This window comes from Macrobrachium nipponense, chromosome 5, assembly GCF_015104395.2.
Source record: "Macrobrachium nipponense isolate FS-2020 chromosome 5, ASM1510439v2, whole genome shotgun sequence".
Lineage (NCBI taxonomy): Eukaryota > Metazoa > Arthropoda > Malacostraca > Decapoda > Palaemonidae > Macrobrachium > Macrobrachium nipponense.
Genome location: NC_061107.1, coordinates 112,186,804 through 112,204,349, shown reverse-complemented (window position 1 = coordinate 112,204,349; position 17,546 = coordinate 112,186,804). Strand labels below are relative to the sequence as shown.

General features: G+C 35.8%; 1 protein-coding gene across 6 annotated transcripts in view; it reads left to right on the top strand.

The window, feature by feature from the left end:
• The window catches only part of LOC135215601 (alkylglycerol monooxygenase-like), a 792,850-nt gene that overhangs the window by 747,243 nt on the left and 28,061 nt on the right, over positions 1–17,546 (top strand). Inside the window, exon 1 of one of the 6 annotated variants that reach the window (XM_064250491.1) lies at positions 12,541–12,949. The exons of the other annotated variants lie outside the window; for them this stretch is intronic. Coding sequence (XP_064106561.1) covers positions 12,752–12,949 — 198 coding nt within the window. The 5' untranslated portion in view covers positions 12,541–12,751. Of the gene's footprint in view, positions 1–12,540; positions 12,950–17,546 lie in introns of those variants that run through there. 6 annotated transcript variants of the gene reach the window in all.

Genomic DNA, 17,546 nt, shown 5'->3' with positions numbered 1-17,546 from the left:
CATAGGTACCAGTACAGGGTGTTCTAAAGTTTTTTTTTTTTTTTTTTTAGGAAAAGTAACCCTCTATTTAGATCATTTCCCACTGCCTCTTGACCAAATAATAAAGTTACTTGAATTATGTGTAGCTAATAACGTATTTTCATTTAAAGTTAGTCTATAAGCAAAAATTCGGGTGTAGCATGGGCAGTCTTTTAAGTCCTGTTTTAGCCAATCTATACATAGAATACTGTGAAACAATAGTAATAAGTGCAATAAAACCCAAAAACATCCTGTGGATGAGATAAGTAGATGATATTCTAACATTTTGGGATAATAGGTGGGGCAATTTCAACGGATTCCCTTCAATATTAAACGCATTATAAAATAGTGCCCAGCATCAAATCTGAAGTTGAATGAGAAACAGACAACAAAATTTCCTTTCTTGATGTTTTAATAATTAGAGACATGACAAACTACAAATTTACCATGTACAAAAAACCAACGTTCTCACTTTCATGCAATCACTACTTTATAGTGCGTTTACTTTTCTAAGATCGTTCGGGTGGGACCAGGTGGAAAAGGCAGAGTTGCCATATCTACGGGTATGTAAGTCTCATTAAATGCTTCCCGCAATATAATCCTTCTTAGGAGGATTCGCTTTAGACCTTGGAAGTCGAGGGAGAGGGTTTTCTTTTTCCCTGTTAACTTTTCTTTCATTCCCGATTCTTTTCAGCTATTCCTTCTTGCTCTTTCTACAATTATAGATACGCTGAATGGCCTGTTGGCTCTGGTGTTTGAACTTGAGACATAAATTCATAAGTCAATCGATCTATCATGCCCTCAGAAACATTTTCATCAAAATCATCCAAGTCAGTCACAGGACTCACTTTCCCTTTTCTTTTTTGAAACACTGGAGATTCCACTATATTTCCCGCCTCTCTTGCTTTCTTGTTAAGTCTACGCATAGTCATTTCTGACACTTTTGTTGCTCCAGATGTTCCCTGGATAGCCTTCGAAACATCAGTTACAGGACCTTCATGATGTTTTTATAAAATGAAGTATTTCAGGAAATTAAAGACTATTTCCTTAGCCTCAGTGGAGGGTGAAGACGTTTACGAGTCACTTGGACTGGGCTGTCCATACTTTTCACAGTGGGTGATCGAGAGCGAGTATCCTTTAATGATATTGGCCATGACCTTTTAAATCCTCTTAAAAATCATAGGTCCCCTAAACTCAGATCTGGCATCGCTGGGGAAAAAATATGCCATATCTTCATTTTCATTAATGAAACCGAGGTTTTAACGAAGAATATACGAAATAAGATATATTCAAAATATCTGATGCAAACAAAGAACCACATTTCAAGAAATGAAAACTATTTCAGTAGATTCCATGAAGCTAATATGATTACCATAACATGAAAATTGGCAACGTATGATATCTGTACAAGCCAAACCACAGCGATCTTAGAAAAGTAAATGCACTATAGTTATCATGACAATTCTACCAAGAAAGGCGTAGCCAGCAACCTATTCCTAAGAGCCTTACAAATTTGTTTCCCAGATTTCCTGGAAAAGAAATTTGAACTAATTCGTAAGCAGTTTCCGTCTTAAAGGTTTCCTGACCATATAACTGAAAAAGCGATTCGTAAAGCAAAGTAATTTTCTACCGACCCCCTCCAGACAAGACCAGAGAGACACCCTACAATAAAATAAAAATTCCACACCTGGACAGGATTAAGACTGACCCAGACACTCGGAAAATCTAATCCTTTTGCCTTTACCTACCTAAATACCTTAGCCAAATCCCTGATTAACGTCCAACAAAAGACAATCCCTGAAGACACAGGGGTATATGAAATCGCATGCCTGGACTGTGACCAATCTTTTACATCGGTTTTACAGGAAAATCACTTCTCCAAAGACAAATACAACATAAATGGTCAGTTAGGTATGGACAACAGAGGTCGGCTATTTTTAACCATATAAATAGCATAACCACAGAATAAACTGGAATTTGTCACATATAATTTATAACAGCAAATGTCGGTACAAAAGCCAGAATCAGCCTTGATTAAACAAAGACAGGTAATGAACACCTCAAAGGGCAATTGGGATTCAGATATCATAGATAAAATCTTCCTTCAACCAACGCTTAAGAAGATTAAAAAGAAATTATCAGTGGGAGTGACCTAAAACGGCTACCTGTGGATGGATATCTTGGTATAAATACCGCTTTTCTGTAACTTTTCTCATTCATTACCTACCAGAAAAGAGAAAGCAGTCTTAGAAATATAGTGCTTTCTTTCTATATTTTGGCGTTCTTTTGCCTCTTATTATTATTATTATTATTATTATTATTATTATTATTCGTTGATTATTATTATTAGTATTATTATTATTTATTATTATTATTATATTATTATTATTATTATTATTATTATATATTTTATTATATATATATAATTTATATATATAGATATATAGATTATATATATATATATATATATATATAATATATACACATATTTAAAGTTTGGTCTAAAACCTATTCCTCTCTGGGTTGCCCAAGGTGTAAGATCCTCGTGCTAGAGTAACGCTGGCTTAATCTAAAACAACAAAAAATATCTCTCTCTCTCTCTCTCTCTCTCTCTCTCTCTCTCTCTCTCTCTCTCTCTCTCTCTCTCTCTCTCCGGGATCAGCATTAGTGACCCTGGTAGTTGTGAAACCACTAACTTACAATCTCACGATCTGATTACAAAATAAAAAGGATCTCGACTTCTGACGACGCGAGACCCACCTTCTCCCTGTAGATCAATGTAAAAAAATTAAACTTAAAAAATCCTTTGAAGATTAACCTAGTTTTATGATCAACAAAAAACCGATACTGCGTTTAGTTTTTATATCTCCTATCTTCAACCGGGCCTTGGCAGAATAAATTGGGTGTGTCATTTTTTTACCTTCCGTTTTTTATTTACAAGAGGAACCATTTTCTATTTTTTATGACTATTACTGCTAGAATCCTTAACTTACATATGATACTAAACAAGCTATACTCCTAAAAACCTTTCACAAAAGAACAATTCCATCCGTGCAAAAAGCAAAGAATGGAATAAAGCTGAATTCGTAAAATTAATACTTAAAAGTAAACGAAATTAATAAATAGCGAAGAAAAAAAAAATACTCAAGATTTTTTGCAGTTTATTCCTGGCTAATGTCATACTTTAGAGCTCTGACATTCGTGCATAACATCGTTATACGAACCCTCCCACCTCACCTTCAAATGACCTTCAAAACTCTGTGCCCATGATTGCACCGGCAGCGTTATTTCCCAATGTGGAACTGCCAGAAGCTTTTTCGTCCTTTTACTTCATTACTACAAGTGTCGAAGGCTGTTGTTTTAGGCATCATGGCACGGTTGCTGATTAGGTGCAGTGCCTCTAAATCAATCTTGTCAAAAAGAAAACCAAAAAAGTAGCATAATAGTACATTATACATAAAAAAATTATGCAAATATAAAATTGATGTAACTATTAAGAAACGAATTTGGGAAATCTTTGTGGAAAAAACTATTTAGAAGATTATCAATTTGAATGCATCGACAGGATGTAACGACTTATTTAAGGCGGGTTGAATACCTAGTAATTTCAAAAAGTGGAAGAGCTGGAAGTCATCAGCTTAAAACAGAGGAGTTAAGAGACCAATAAACTAAGGATCCTCATTTACATATTCTTATCAGAACAGAGCATGTGAGGAGATGAAAGTAGAATATGTATGGAATGTTAGTTCACAGGAAAAGGTACAAACAAAAGAAGAGATACACTCAGAAAAGTACACAAGATAACACAGACTAAAGACATTACTTGCAATGACCGAGGGAGCAGTTCTATCAAACCTCAAATAAGTTTTACACAATTAGATAAATAAAACTTTTATAGGGAGGAGGAGTAAAGCCAGAAGCAGCAAGTCTGGCTAAGAGACCAAGAAGTAATCTCAGAAATTCAACTTCGGCAAACGACTAAACATCAGCGAGATGAGACTGAAATTCATCAGTAAAGCTTTGCCTGGCAGAGGTCAAACTGGTTATATGAAGGAGGAGATCTATATAAGCTTCTGAAAATGTAATGGAACAATTGCCAATAGAAAACGAAGCAGCAGCAGCATGGTAGTCTGACATGTGGGCGAGGTCACATTTGACAACCAGGAATTATACGAAAGATTGTTTCCAAGAAGCCGTTATGAAATAAACAATAGCACACACACAGCACAGCACTGACCCTAATATTTCTATATATTTCTTTGAGTCATGATGGAATAAGACCAGAGAATCTGTCAATCGTCAGCAATCAACACGTGAATGACTAAAGGAAATTGTGAGATTCAAGAGTGGCAAGTTTAAGTAAACATGAGAAGAGGACTCTCTCTCTCTCTTCACTGGAAAAACAAGCTATAGAGGAGGAGCAGGAGGCGGAATATAGGATTTAGGCCAAAAGCCCAGCGCTGGGACCTGTGAGGTCATTCATTGCGGAAATGAAAATTGTCATTGAAAAGGTTTCAAAGGTGTAACAGGAGGAAAACTCCGCAGTTGCACTTTGAAACAACTGTTAGGAGAGGGTGGATACCAAGATGGAAGAAAGAGCATAAGAATGGAGGTACATACAAGGAATGAAAGGGGTTGCAGCTGGCGGCCGAAGGGACGCTGCAAAGATGCTTAAGTAATGCCTACAGTGCACCGCGTGAGGATAGATTAGCTCGTTCCTTCTGCGAGGAACGAGCTAATCTATCAGATTCGAGCAGTAGTCAATAAGTTACAGGGGTTATTCACAATTTCTCCTTTCCTGGTTTTCTTTTTCCTCGTAGGAACTGACTATTCAAAATTCCATGGACATTTCCATTGAAATTTGGATAATTAAAGCACTTCAACGAATGATGTGCTTATCCCTTTTTCCAATAGATGAGGAATAATAGCAATTTAAAAACAAACTAACAAGAGATAAAATTCATGAATAAGTGAAGAGGGTCATCTTTCAAAAAGAAGTCTGAACATTTAAAATCAAGAGAACGGAGGGACGGGGCATTGCACAAAGGCTAACGATTACCGTATGACAAATGTACGAACAGAATCCTCACAATTACATTAGATGAATCAAATGAGATGGCTGCCCACCGGCTAATGTCAACCAACAGCATGTTCACTAAACCACTAGTCTCTTAACGTATTCAATTAACAATGTTATTAGTCTCTTAAAATAACCTATTAACCATCTTAGGCCTGGATTGCCGTGGGGGCGTAGACATGGGGTGACATTATCTTTTGAAAAATCGTATCATAGAAATTTCCAAAAAGACTCCTGGGTTTGATATGAAAGACCATCACAACAAGGCACCAGAATCGAAAAGGGAATGAGTACCGTGCAGATGCTCAGGAAGGAGAGAGAGAGAGAGAGAGCTGCCGGAAAACCGTACGCACACCTGCAGAGATAACGTTATCATTCAGGCTTTTCTTTAAGCAAACGTTTTCCGTTATGCTTTGATAGGGGATAAATGTGCTACATTTCATATTATGCAACAAAGCAAAACAATACATATTAGGCTGTAAATTATATAAGAGGCCCGTGTTATAAGAATTCTTTTAACATACTGATGAATTAGATTTAATATAAAAATCACACATACACACACACACACACACACACACACACACACATATATATATATATATATATATATATATATATATAATATATATATATATATATATATATATATATATATATATATATATATATATATATATGCTTAAGAATCACAGTAGATGCGCTTCATTTCAGTATATAAACGAATACCACAAAAATGATAGGCAGATCAGTAGCAAGCTCCTTCTCGTGTTTCGACGAAGCGTGAATAAACACGAAAAAGCGCTTGCTACTCATCTCCTCCTATCATCCTCTTGTGGTATTCGCTTATATATATATACTATATATATATATATATATATATATATATATATATATATATATATATATATAAAGAGAGAGTGAGAGAGAGACGAACGATCAGCAACGAGAAACAACTGGATCTTGGCAAATGAGTAAGGCTGTTTAAAAAATAAATCCATAACATCTTACCTAAATTCAGCAACTCTAAACAAATCCTTTTTTACTTCGTCTTGTCTCCCTTGTCAACCTTCCTCTCAAGCAAGGTCAGAGGAAGGTCTAAACTCTAAAGAATAGTCGGGGGATTCTTCCGCTGAAGGAAAATATAATGTTTGTTGAAATCCCTCACTTCCGGAAGAGAGAAAAAAGTTCGATTACACATCTGGGAATATATAACATTGTGTGTGTGTGTGTGTTTTTTTTTTATTAGCCTTTCCTTTGTTTCTGAATTAACGTTAATCCCCTTCTTGGAAAAGTGTAATAAGAACTACTTTGGTTAGTTTTAACTCCGTAATACCAAACTTGCCCACTTATTCATAGCTCTCAAATAACATTATATTTTACTCAAGTTCTACTAGATTCTTTCGAAGAATGTAGATATTATTAATTTATAGTAGATATTTATGGTAGCTGTTTGCCTACGTGTAAATTAGACTTTGTTCGCTGTCATTCTTTTGTCGGGTGGCATCAGTGACCTAGGTAGTTGCGACGGCAGATAATCGCAGTTTGGAAACCATTACCATGTAGGAGGTGGTTCAGTGAAGAGTAGTTGCCCTGCGTTCATATTTTCCTAGGCATCTTAACAACTCAACTTTCCCAACTTACTATTGGTATTCTACGGACGGGAGGAATCTTTTGTATCTGCCGAAAGTTCGGAATTTCAGCTAACTTGACTTTTTCTTCCCGGAAAAGGTCCTCTGGCTTTCAAGTCAAGGTTGGGAGACAACACACGAAAGTACAGCGAACTATGTCGATACGAAGAGAACCTTGTGTCATCATGTGATCGCGCAATGTGTTATTTGGTCAAGTCATGTTAGTGTTGGAGACCTTGACTCCAGTAAAAGTAAGCTAATTTTGGTTTTATTAAGCGTTTAAGCCGACAGCAGTATTTTTGGTATCCTACAGAATTCTGCTTGTAACTGTGTATAACTAAAATACGAATATGATAAAATCTTCGAAACGAGTTTCAGAATATATATATATATATATATATATAATATATATATCTATATATATAATATATATGTATATATAGTTATAATGTATATAGGCCGACGGCGTTTCGCAATATCCACTGCATCTTCAAGGCTGCAAAATGACACGTATAATTTTGTTTGTTAAAAATAAGCGTCACTATATAAAATTATATTAAAAAAAACTTAAAATACCTAAAAAACAAACCTACCCTGTACATGGTTAAAAGGTGACTAATCTCAAAAAGGTTAAACTAGCTGAAAGTACACAGAACAGTATTAGAAAAAGAAATACAATATAAACAAAGGCGAGGAAGATGTCTGGGCATTGAACGAGGAACGAGTGCTTTCATGAAAATTTACTCTAAGTCGTAGGCTAATATTTCAAGTATTTTTTTTTATATATCGATCTGTGTTTTGCAGATTGCATCGTGATTCCTTATATTTGATAATTCAGGCCTGGACAATCTGCATCCCGTCCTATAACTAACGCCCTGGTGGCTACAGACGAGGACTTTCAGTGGCCGTCTCGTTCATCCAACGTAGGTCTTCCAGCTCACACTTGGGGCAAGTCTATAAATGACGTTAGATGTCAGCGACGAACACTGTCTATCATTAGATTTGAAAAGAGACCGGAGCGTTAGAGGGTTTTTCGGAATAAGTATAATATTTACGAAGGGAAATTCCTCGCTAATGATCTTTATCATTTTTTTGCGGAAATCATCATTGAAAAGTAAGGGAAATTTAGCGCACTTTTCTAGTTGTTTGTACATCAGTGAAAGTGTGATTTTTTCCGGAGATGTCCTTTGTGATTACTTGCAATGAATAAAATTCACTGAAAAAGCACAAGCGCTTCATATGTTTACATGTGCGTAAAATTAACCCCCTCTCTCTCTCTCTCTCTCTCTCTCTCTCTCTCTCTCTCTCTCTCTCTCTCTCTCTCTCTCTCTCTCATTAATATCTACTACTGGTAGTTTCCTAAATGACTAGTTTCCCCAAAGACACACGCACACTGCCTTTACAACATTGATTCATAAATGAAGTTTTAAAGGTAATTTTTCTTCTCGTATTCATATAATTCGATTCTCTCTCTCCCTCTCTCTCTCTCTCTCTCTCTCTCTCTCTCTCTGGGAAGAATGTAAGTAGAGAGTGGCCTTAGGTTAGTCCTTGAAAGTTGAAAAGGGACAGACCTCTCCTCAATACCTGCCGTGGTAGGTAGGGCCGAGATGCGAAGAATCAAGAATGCCAACTGATCACGGGATAGTACCAATCGTCAATTCAACAGTAACTAAAAGGATATTCTGTTTTTCAACAGAATTTTCCAGTTGTGCATATAAATTACAATTATAGTATTAGTCAAGGTTAACAGTCCTAGATTTATTACAATTAATTTTTTTTTAAATCTAGGCAATTTAGAAAGTTGTAAAGTATCCTACCGGAAGTCAGAAAATACATAAAAAGAATAGATCTGGTTTTCTCAAAACAGATCTATTGGATGAAGACAAACCACATTAGACTGACTGGTTTCGGGTTGGAAGGTTAAGGTCGAGCGATCCTTCCCGGGTACGACAATAGCAACAAAAATGGTTGACGCGTAACATAAAACTTGTAAAAACATTATTCCCTAAACGTTCGCGTATAAACATCTACAGTGATATTCTATTTCCCGATACGGAGTTTTAATATGATGCATAATTTCCACAAAGTAAAGGGTATTCTCACTCTTGGAGGCACGTACCTAAATGTAACTATGGCTATCTTAGCAAAGCTTGGATTATCAAATTAGCCCTCGTTATTCATTGGAGAAGTTTAAAACACAACAAACCAAATTAGATAACAGCATTGCATTTCTCATTTACATATTGCACCTTTTTTGGCTCTAGAGATTCAGACTCAATACAACTTTGTTTTCTCCTTCTTTTAACATATCTACAACATCAACTTGTATGAGCCAAGAAATTTATCAAAATGTAGAAATAGTATTTTTCCCCATCTGGATGTTCTGAATTCAGGTAAAAAAAGTACGTTGTCACTTGAATCACAAATTTCAAATAATAATTGGCTGAAACTCAACAGGAATGAAAGTAGAATACTGATTATTCTAGTATAGAATAATATTCTTGAGTTCTTTGAAAGCTATGCCAAAATCTAAGGGAAATTTTATTGATGTTGACATACTACGTTTCTTAATTTGTCATGTTACAAAGGGGACATAAAGTCCTTTGTTTGCCTGAATAGATAACGGAACGAATCAAATAAAAGTTGAGAAAAATACTTCCAGTATAACACATGAGGGAGGAACAACTGTTTTAAATTACTAGGAAAGGTACGTTAGGGGATTGTACCCATTGTGACTGAGAAATGAATTATGTTTAGGATGATGGTGAAGACCTATTTGGTTTACGGTTAGGAAGACTGTGTGATTCAAACATCTTGGAGAACAACTGCGCAAAAAAACAAAAAAAAGCCAAGATTAGGGTACCTTTAAACAACTTTTACAATACCGATAATGATACAATTGTGGAGAAATTTTTCTGGGAGGCCACACCTCCCGCTTAATATCCAAGAGGTAACGTAGACGAAAGGTCTCTTACGGAGGTTAATAAGAGGAAATAGCACCTCCGTTACCGGGCGTTACTCCTAACTTTGCACGCCGCAAATTCATTGAAAACGAACTAACTTGTTTTTCTCTCACTGTATTTATCATTTGCTTTTGGTGTTTATGCTCTTAAAAACATAGCAAATTTTCAACATTGAAAACGTATCATTCTTACCGATGTTAAAAATGACAGTTTTCTATTCCCTATTCAAATAAATCTAGGTTAGGGGTGTTGTCTTGTTAAAGGGAAAGATCTTGAACATTCATGATGATTAAATTTAGGCGAGCAAGCAAAAGTGTTCTCATAGTCTTCCAGAATCTGTAGTAAGAATAAGGCCAGGTAAGAAAGTGACAAACTTCTGGCTGTTTCTTTGAAACTCTGACACCCTTAATCTGTCGATGGAAAGAGCACTCTGGTTGTTTATTTGGAAAAAAAAAACGGAGAGAAAAGTCCCAATGTCCTTGTCTGAAGTCAGAACTTCTGGGACCTAACATCTGATTTCCTAGGTGGTAAAATTTTCATCATAAATAATACATAGTGCGGCGGAAGGGTGAAAAAGGTAGATAAAACAAAGACATGGTAACATTGGCAATAGTTGGAAAGACGGATCAGACTGTTAGTGAGTGGTTTGGTTATGTGGTGAAAAAGGATATGACAGACTGATAAATAGATGCCTTATAAATGACGGCTAGAGCGATGGGAATTGCACGCACGATATAAGCATGTTATGCGCTTTGCGGAAGGGGTGTAAATTCAAAACGAAAATAAGTGAAATATTTCGTGAATTGCAAGTTTAAATCAATTAATCTCGCGTTATTCCCGAGTAATGATTCTCCAGTGTAGATTTAAGAAGTTATTAATGCTGTTGGTGATCCTGCACATAGGGCTCCAAGAGATTAAAAAGACAATAAAAATCGTGCTACAAAGTTAACCTATCATGGAAAATGACTGTTAAGCAGCTAAACTGAAGAAACCGCAGTCATAAATATCACATAGAAAACTTACTGACTTTTTATACTATATATATATATATATATATATATATATATATATATATATATATATATATATATATATATATATATATATATATATATTGTGTGTGTGGTGTTTTACCGCACCTGCACGAAACACGCAAAGAGGTCGATACTGCATGAACACCCGAGAACTTTTTGTCAGTCCCAACGCTTGACCGTCGTTCTACCACAGATGCCGGGAATTCTATCACAGAAGCTGGGAATTTTTAATGTCATCTCAGATACCAATGCATCTGGATGGTCAAAATCTTCAAACTAAACACCATCTTGAAAAATTGCGAAAATAAATCCATGATTTATGGCCAAACGCTGGAATTCGTCAGTCGGTCATACAGGGTAGCGGAGCTGGTAATACCGATCTGCGCAATTATTATTTGTAAATGTTTTGTTACATGCAACAGTTACGCCAACAAATTGCACTTGGTTTAGAGATCATATAAACAACAGCACACCTTTGCTGCGGCAACTATTAGTCATCAATGTTATTCATCCTCCAGATCTTGGTTGTTTACGACAACTCTTCTTCCTCCCCCCCCCCCCCCCCCCCCCACACACACACACACACATATTCAAGGTCTCCCGACAGTTGCCTGCGTAACCAAATATCACAAAAACCGATGTTGCCAATTTGCCTAATAAGAGATTGTAAGCTGTCTCATGTTCCCGCAGAAATACGACATTAACTTGAACTTTCGGAGAGAGAGAGAGAGAGAGAGGAGAGAGAGAGAGAGAGAGAGATCAGAGATCAAAGCTGCTATCACAGATCTCCTAAAGACCACAATCAACAAAACATGGACTACAGGATTCAAGAGCAATAATTACACTAAATGACACCAAAATGAGTAAACCTATTTGAATCAATTGTGACTAAACAAGGAAATAATACACTCAGAAAGAATAAAGTAAATGGAACTTTGCACAGATGTGAATGAACATTGAAATAAGAGAAGACGAAATATGACTAAAAATGTACACATTTAAAAAAAAAGCATGACTAACCGATCTCTCATTCCCGACAGCACGATGCTGTAACAACGAGAAATTCTTGCAATCACAACACGTACAGCCGTGACATGATCTGCACCTACCAATACAAAATTGTTTTTGTATTATCATTATTATTATTATATTATCATACAGGACAAACTGCAACTCAAGTTGGGAAAGCAGAAGGGTAAAGGGCCCACGCCCTACCTGGGATAGAAGCCCCGCAAAGAAAAGAAAATGGAGAAGAATAAATTTTGAAAGTGAAACGAGTAACAAATAAAATGACAACAAATGAACCTAATGGATGTTTTATTCAAAAGAAAATCGCATTTTAGACCTTATCAAGCATACTTCTACATTCATAAACAGGGAATATATTCATCCTAGGTGTGTTACGTACAAGTATTTTAGCTTCTGAGTTAACGTGTGTATGTATGTATATATATATATATATATATATATATATATATATTATATATATATATATTTTATATATATATATTATACTATATATATATATTTAGATGTTTACTCAAAAGCTAATATCCAGCGTGTCTAGCAGTTTCTTCTTTTGCAAAAATGTTTGCCATCTCAGTGTATGAGAGCACATCCCGGTCCTGATTTTACGCCAGATTTCTTTTCATGGAAATGGGAAAAGTTTTTATAGTGCGTTGACCAAACAGGTTTTAAAAAAATAAACAAGGCTGTCTTATAAGTAATTACCGGAAAAGGATTCTTAGAACGTGTTACCGAGAGAGCCCAGGGGTCTGAGAAGTCCTTCCTTCAGGACAAAACGAGCTGGCTTGGAGCTCTGGTGGGTCTGCCTCGCACAAACGGTTGAGTGCACCGACAGCGAGAGTGCGGTGCGCATCTTACGTTCACGTTAGTCCTCAGAGAGAAAAGAAATATGATTCATCAGTTCTAACTTCCTGCATATTTGATTCACGTGGTTAAAATTAACTTCACAGGTACTGCCAGACAGTCATTTTCTTTGGCAAAAGGCAGTATCAAACTAGAACTATGGCCACCGTGAATACGTCAATGTGCGTGGGCCCCCAGCACGAGGCCTTGCGTGATGTAATTCACCTGTTAAATCCTTACCATTACATAAATCCGAATTACACTGTATTACAGCATTTAGGTGGATTTCTGTACATCGTTAATCCTCGGGTGTCCATGTTCAACAAAGCCAGTGATGTGCCAGATTACGTCATTGATGTAAGTACTGCATCTGATTTCCCATTGTTGATTCATTCATACAACTACGCCAAATTACGCTATGAAGCTATGGATGTTTTGCTGACTATGTCCGTAGTATTTCCTTTCACATGACAGAAAATGCTTCCAGTTAATTACTATTTCAAAAATATTTGTTCGAATAATTTTACCGGAAAACGAATCTTGCTTTTGTCTGATGAGTCTTTAGAATGACGTCACAAGTGCTTGGGAAACAGATTCATTTTCCATTAGGAAAGTCTCATTCCAAACGGATTCATTTTTATAAAGTTTGATTATCATGAGGAAAAAAATATCAAAACTTTCTGTGCATTCTGAAATAGTGTTCTTTTTGCAGTCTGGATGTTTTTCATAAGTTCTATAAATTCCTAAAATACTGAAGTAGCTTTCAACATTTCTGTATATCAAAACACAAAACGTAAATATATAATGAAAAGAATGATAAAGTAACCTTTAGGCTAATCTCGTTGATATTCTATCGTTACAGTAATACCAATTTCATAAATTAGTTTTCATAGGTGCAACTAATTTTTAGACTACACCTTCTAATATGGATGGAATATTTATCTTAGTACACCAATCACATGGCAAAGTTTTCTCTTCTGGTGTACTCATTTCTTCTAATAGACCCCCCAGAAATAAGAGCCTATGAAGCCTTTCTAACTATATCCACGCCAACCTTGACAATGGATAGGAATCTAGACTTGGATCTAGATATACTCAATCGTTATTAGTGTTGATTTTTATATATTCAATTGTTATTAGTGTTGATTTTTTTATATTCAACTGTTATTAGCGTTGATTTTTTATATATTCAATTGTTATTAGTGTTGATTTTTTATATATTCAATTGTTATTAGTGTTGATTTTTTCATATACTCAATTGTTATTAGCGTTGATTTTTGTCATAATTTTCATGGACGATTGTTGGTCTAGAACAGTAGCACTAAACAACTGGGTCACCAAGCAATTTGAATGGGTCACTAAGGTTTAGCGATTCGTTATTTCCAATACCAACTTCGTCCTTAAGTTAGTTTTTCAATACACTCCGGATATTTCATTCAAAATAAAAGAAAAAATAACTTGCTTAACAGACGGTTGCAGTGACATCAGTTTTTTACCATAATTTTTTTTTCTTTTTTTTTTTTTTTTTTTTTGCCTGTTCCCATTTAAATGATATACGATCCCATCACGACGTACAAGCCATAAACAATACACACACACACACACACACACACACACAATATATATATATATATATATATATATATATCATATATATATATATAAGTAAAACTTTAAAGTAATATACATACCGCCTGCGGAACGTAAGATTTCAACTGGCGCTCGAATAGTTATCACACAAAGCACTGTAAAGCGAAAAATATACTAAGCAAATTCCAGTCTAAGAAAAATCCTTGTTCTTTCCTAGTTTCTTATGAGAACTTTCACCAAATAAAATCAGCAACTCGTAAATTATGATTATTTTTATTCCATAGTGGTATTACATTATTACTCACATGATACCAAAATAATAATTTGTCTCCCGTAATAACTCACACGTATTTCGGCAATTGTATATAACCAGGACCATAAAGGGGGAATGGAAGTATTAAAGCACCGCCCCCGTCTACGAACAAACAATCCAATGACTGGTTTGCTTCCTTTATATATATATATATAATATATATATATATATATATATATATATATATATATATATATATATATACTTATAGAGTAATGCTTTAGTTCACGATGGTTAAGAGATTACCATCTGCCCAACAGTTTAATTATCCAGAGAACTGTAAGTTTCAAAAACTGTCGTTTTTTTTCTCTCTCTACTGAAAGCGAGAGAAACCTTAGAGTATTTTTTCATATAAAAACATGTGACTGCATAAAGTTCTTTTCTGAGCATTTTTATGTTGACCGCTTGTTAGTTGAATATCATGGCTAAACGACAGTAAAAGGATGATCATCTTACGTGCGGCTCCATGCACACCATTGCGTTCGCATGACCAAACTACTGTTTCGTTGTTCTGAAGTCTTAGAAAGCGAGTTCTTGAAACACACGAAACTCTTCCTGAACTTGAACATAAAGCACTTTGTACTTTCCGCAAATGGAGCTCAATTTGCACCGAGAGAATAACAGAAACTGACACCACAGAAGCTGAATAACACCGGTTAGAATGGCCGCATACCGGATGCACAGAGCAACATTTACTGCATACCTCTTAGTTTGAGGGATGTCGCGAAGCCACTCACATTTTGAGAGAAATGGTCACATCAAGAGAAACTGATGTGGTGAGGCCAATTTGGGGGAGAGAAATCATTCGAAAAATGAATCAGAGCAGCCTTCTGTCAAATGACCCATCCATCATCCAGAGATGAAGCGCAACGTCCATGACAAGTCAGGTGAAGATACCCACGAGCACGACGACACCACTGGTTTCGAGCGGAGTTTCCACCAAAACGGTTACGTCAACTCACAACTTTAAAAAAAAAAAAAAAAAAAAAAAAAAAGTGAAGGCGAGATATTCATGATGTTAAACTCATCCTTCAAGAAGAGCTTTTCTGAAATCGGCGTTTAAAAGTTCTTTGTGGTGCACACAATAGCTTGAACTGCAATTTGGTGCTGATGTCATTCAGAAGGCCAGTTCAATACAATTTGTTCCTATAATTTCGGATCTTCATTCGGGTGAGACTGGAAGTTCTTTCAGAGTATGTAAAAATGTTGTACCACTTTGAGGCCAAACGGAGTTCTTGAGGAAAAGCTTATAACCTGCAAATTGTAGAACGTGATAGAGAATTTTATCGAAAAGAATAAACAGGTGATCAAGAATGTCTCTGGTTCAACGCGCATATACAACGAATTTTATGTTGCAGATGTTTTCCAATGAAATTAGACTATTTTTTAACTGGCAAAAGTGGTAGACGCATTCTAATAAATAGTAATTTGGAAGGCATACTGATTAGCGTGGTAAAACCACATCACATCCAACTCTCGATACAATCTTTTAGGACAAAAGATTTCTCTGCACCACAGCGTGACCTAAGATACCTCCGGAGTAAACCTGTGACACATATCTTGGAACAGAATATGCACCAAGGTCAGAGGCTGAATTGCAATTATACGATAATTATCGTTCAGTTGCCTATTTCGCCGCGTGCTTCGTAATTCTTCGTATAAGTAACACTATAAATGACATTCGAGCAAAACCTCAGAGAGAAGGTAATTATATCTCATTTGGGGAGTAAGTTCTGCATCTCTGGACAACTTAAGAGTTTACATTTAACCCTAATGGTATAATGACAGAATAACATAAATGAGCTAATGACAAAAAATTCCCAGATCGCCGACTTACTGTAAGGGACTCTGTTTGACACATGAGGGGTACGAGCACCAACGAGAAAATCGATAAGTATCAAGACCTTAAAATAGAAATAAGAAGGATATGGGATATGCCAGTGGAAATTGTACCCATAATCATAGGAACACTAGGCATGATTGCAAGATCCCTGAAAAGGAATCTGGAAAAATTAGAGGCTGAAGGAGCTCCAGGACTAATGCAAAAGTGTTTTCTCCTGGAAACAGCGCACATAGTAAGAAAAGTGATGGGCTCCTAAGGAGGCAGGATGCAACCCCAAACCCCACCCTATAAATACCCCCAGTCGAATTGGAGGACTGTGATATATATATATATATATATATATATATATATATATATATATATATATAAATCAGGAAATATATGTATAGCAATATGATCTGAAAGATACCGTTAACTCTCATAAATATAAAAGCAAAGAATCGATGTTTAAATCTATCTTTGGAGATGTTTCCCTGCTCGAAAGTATCGTAAAATTGAGGAACTATCTTGTCAAATGCCAAGGCTCTGGTGTAGCTTTTTTTTAAGATGGATGTTTTGCTGCCTTAAATCAATTACTGGAAAGGGAATATCTAATCTGAGTATCTATATGTTTGCATTCCTCCACAAAACTGTTAAATGCTGAATACCCTTTTTGTTTTGGAGAATTCAAATTCAGTCGCCTTAAATTATGGAAAACTTTCAACGTCGCTGCCTAATAATAACATTAAGATTAAAATAAAAAGCCAACGTGATGTTTTCGTTCATATAACGTTAATTAGTTCTCTATTCACGGAGGTTCAGTACGTCTAGACAATATATACTAAAAGGGCATTCAGATTAGGATGAAAAGCATATAAACATTATAGCTAACAAAGTACAGCAGGGATACAAGTGAAGTGACTGTGTTGATAAGTAGACTTCTGTCTTTCATTTTTTAAACGGTAAAAAGAAGCACTATACGGAATTCGTGTGCAAAATGCCCTGTGAAAACTTGAAATCTGCCATGAATAGACAAAAGAAACTTGTTGAAAACACTGTTGAATATATGTGTCAAAAAATCAAAATAAAGGAACCCGGCCACTCGGAAAACATTTCGTGTGCCGAATTTTTCATAGACCCAGCACCTACATTTTCTAACTATACATTCCTGCCCAAGGTTAAACCCCTCATATAAATTCCTCTCAGGATAACTCCTATTCCAAGGCTGC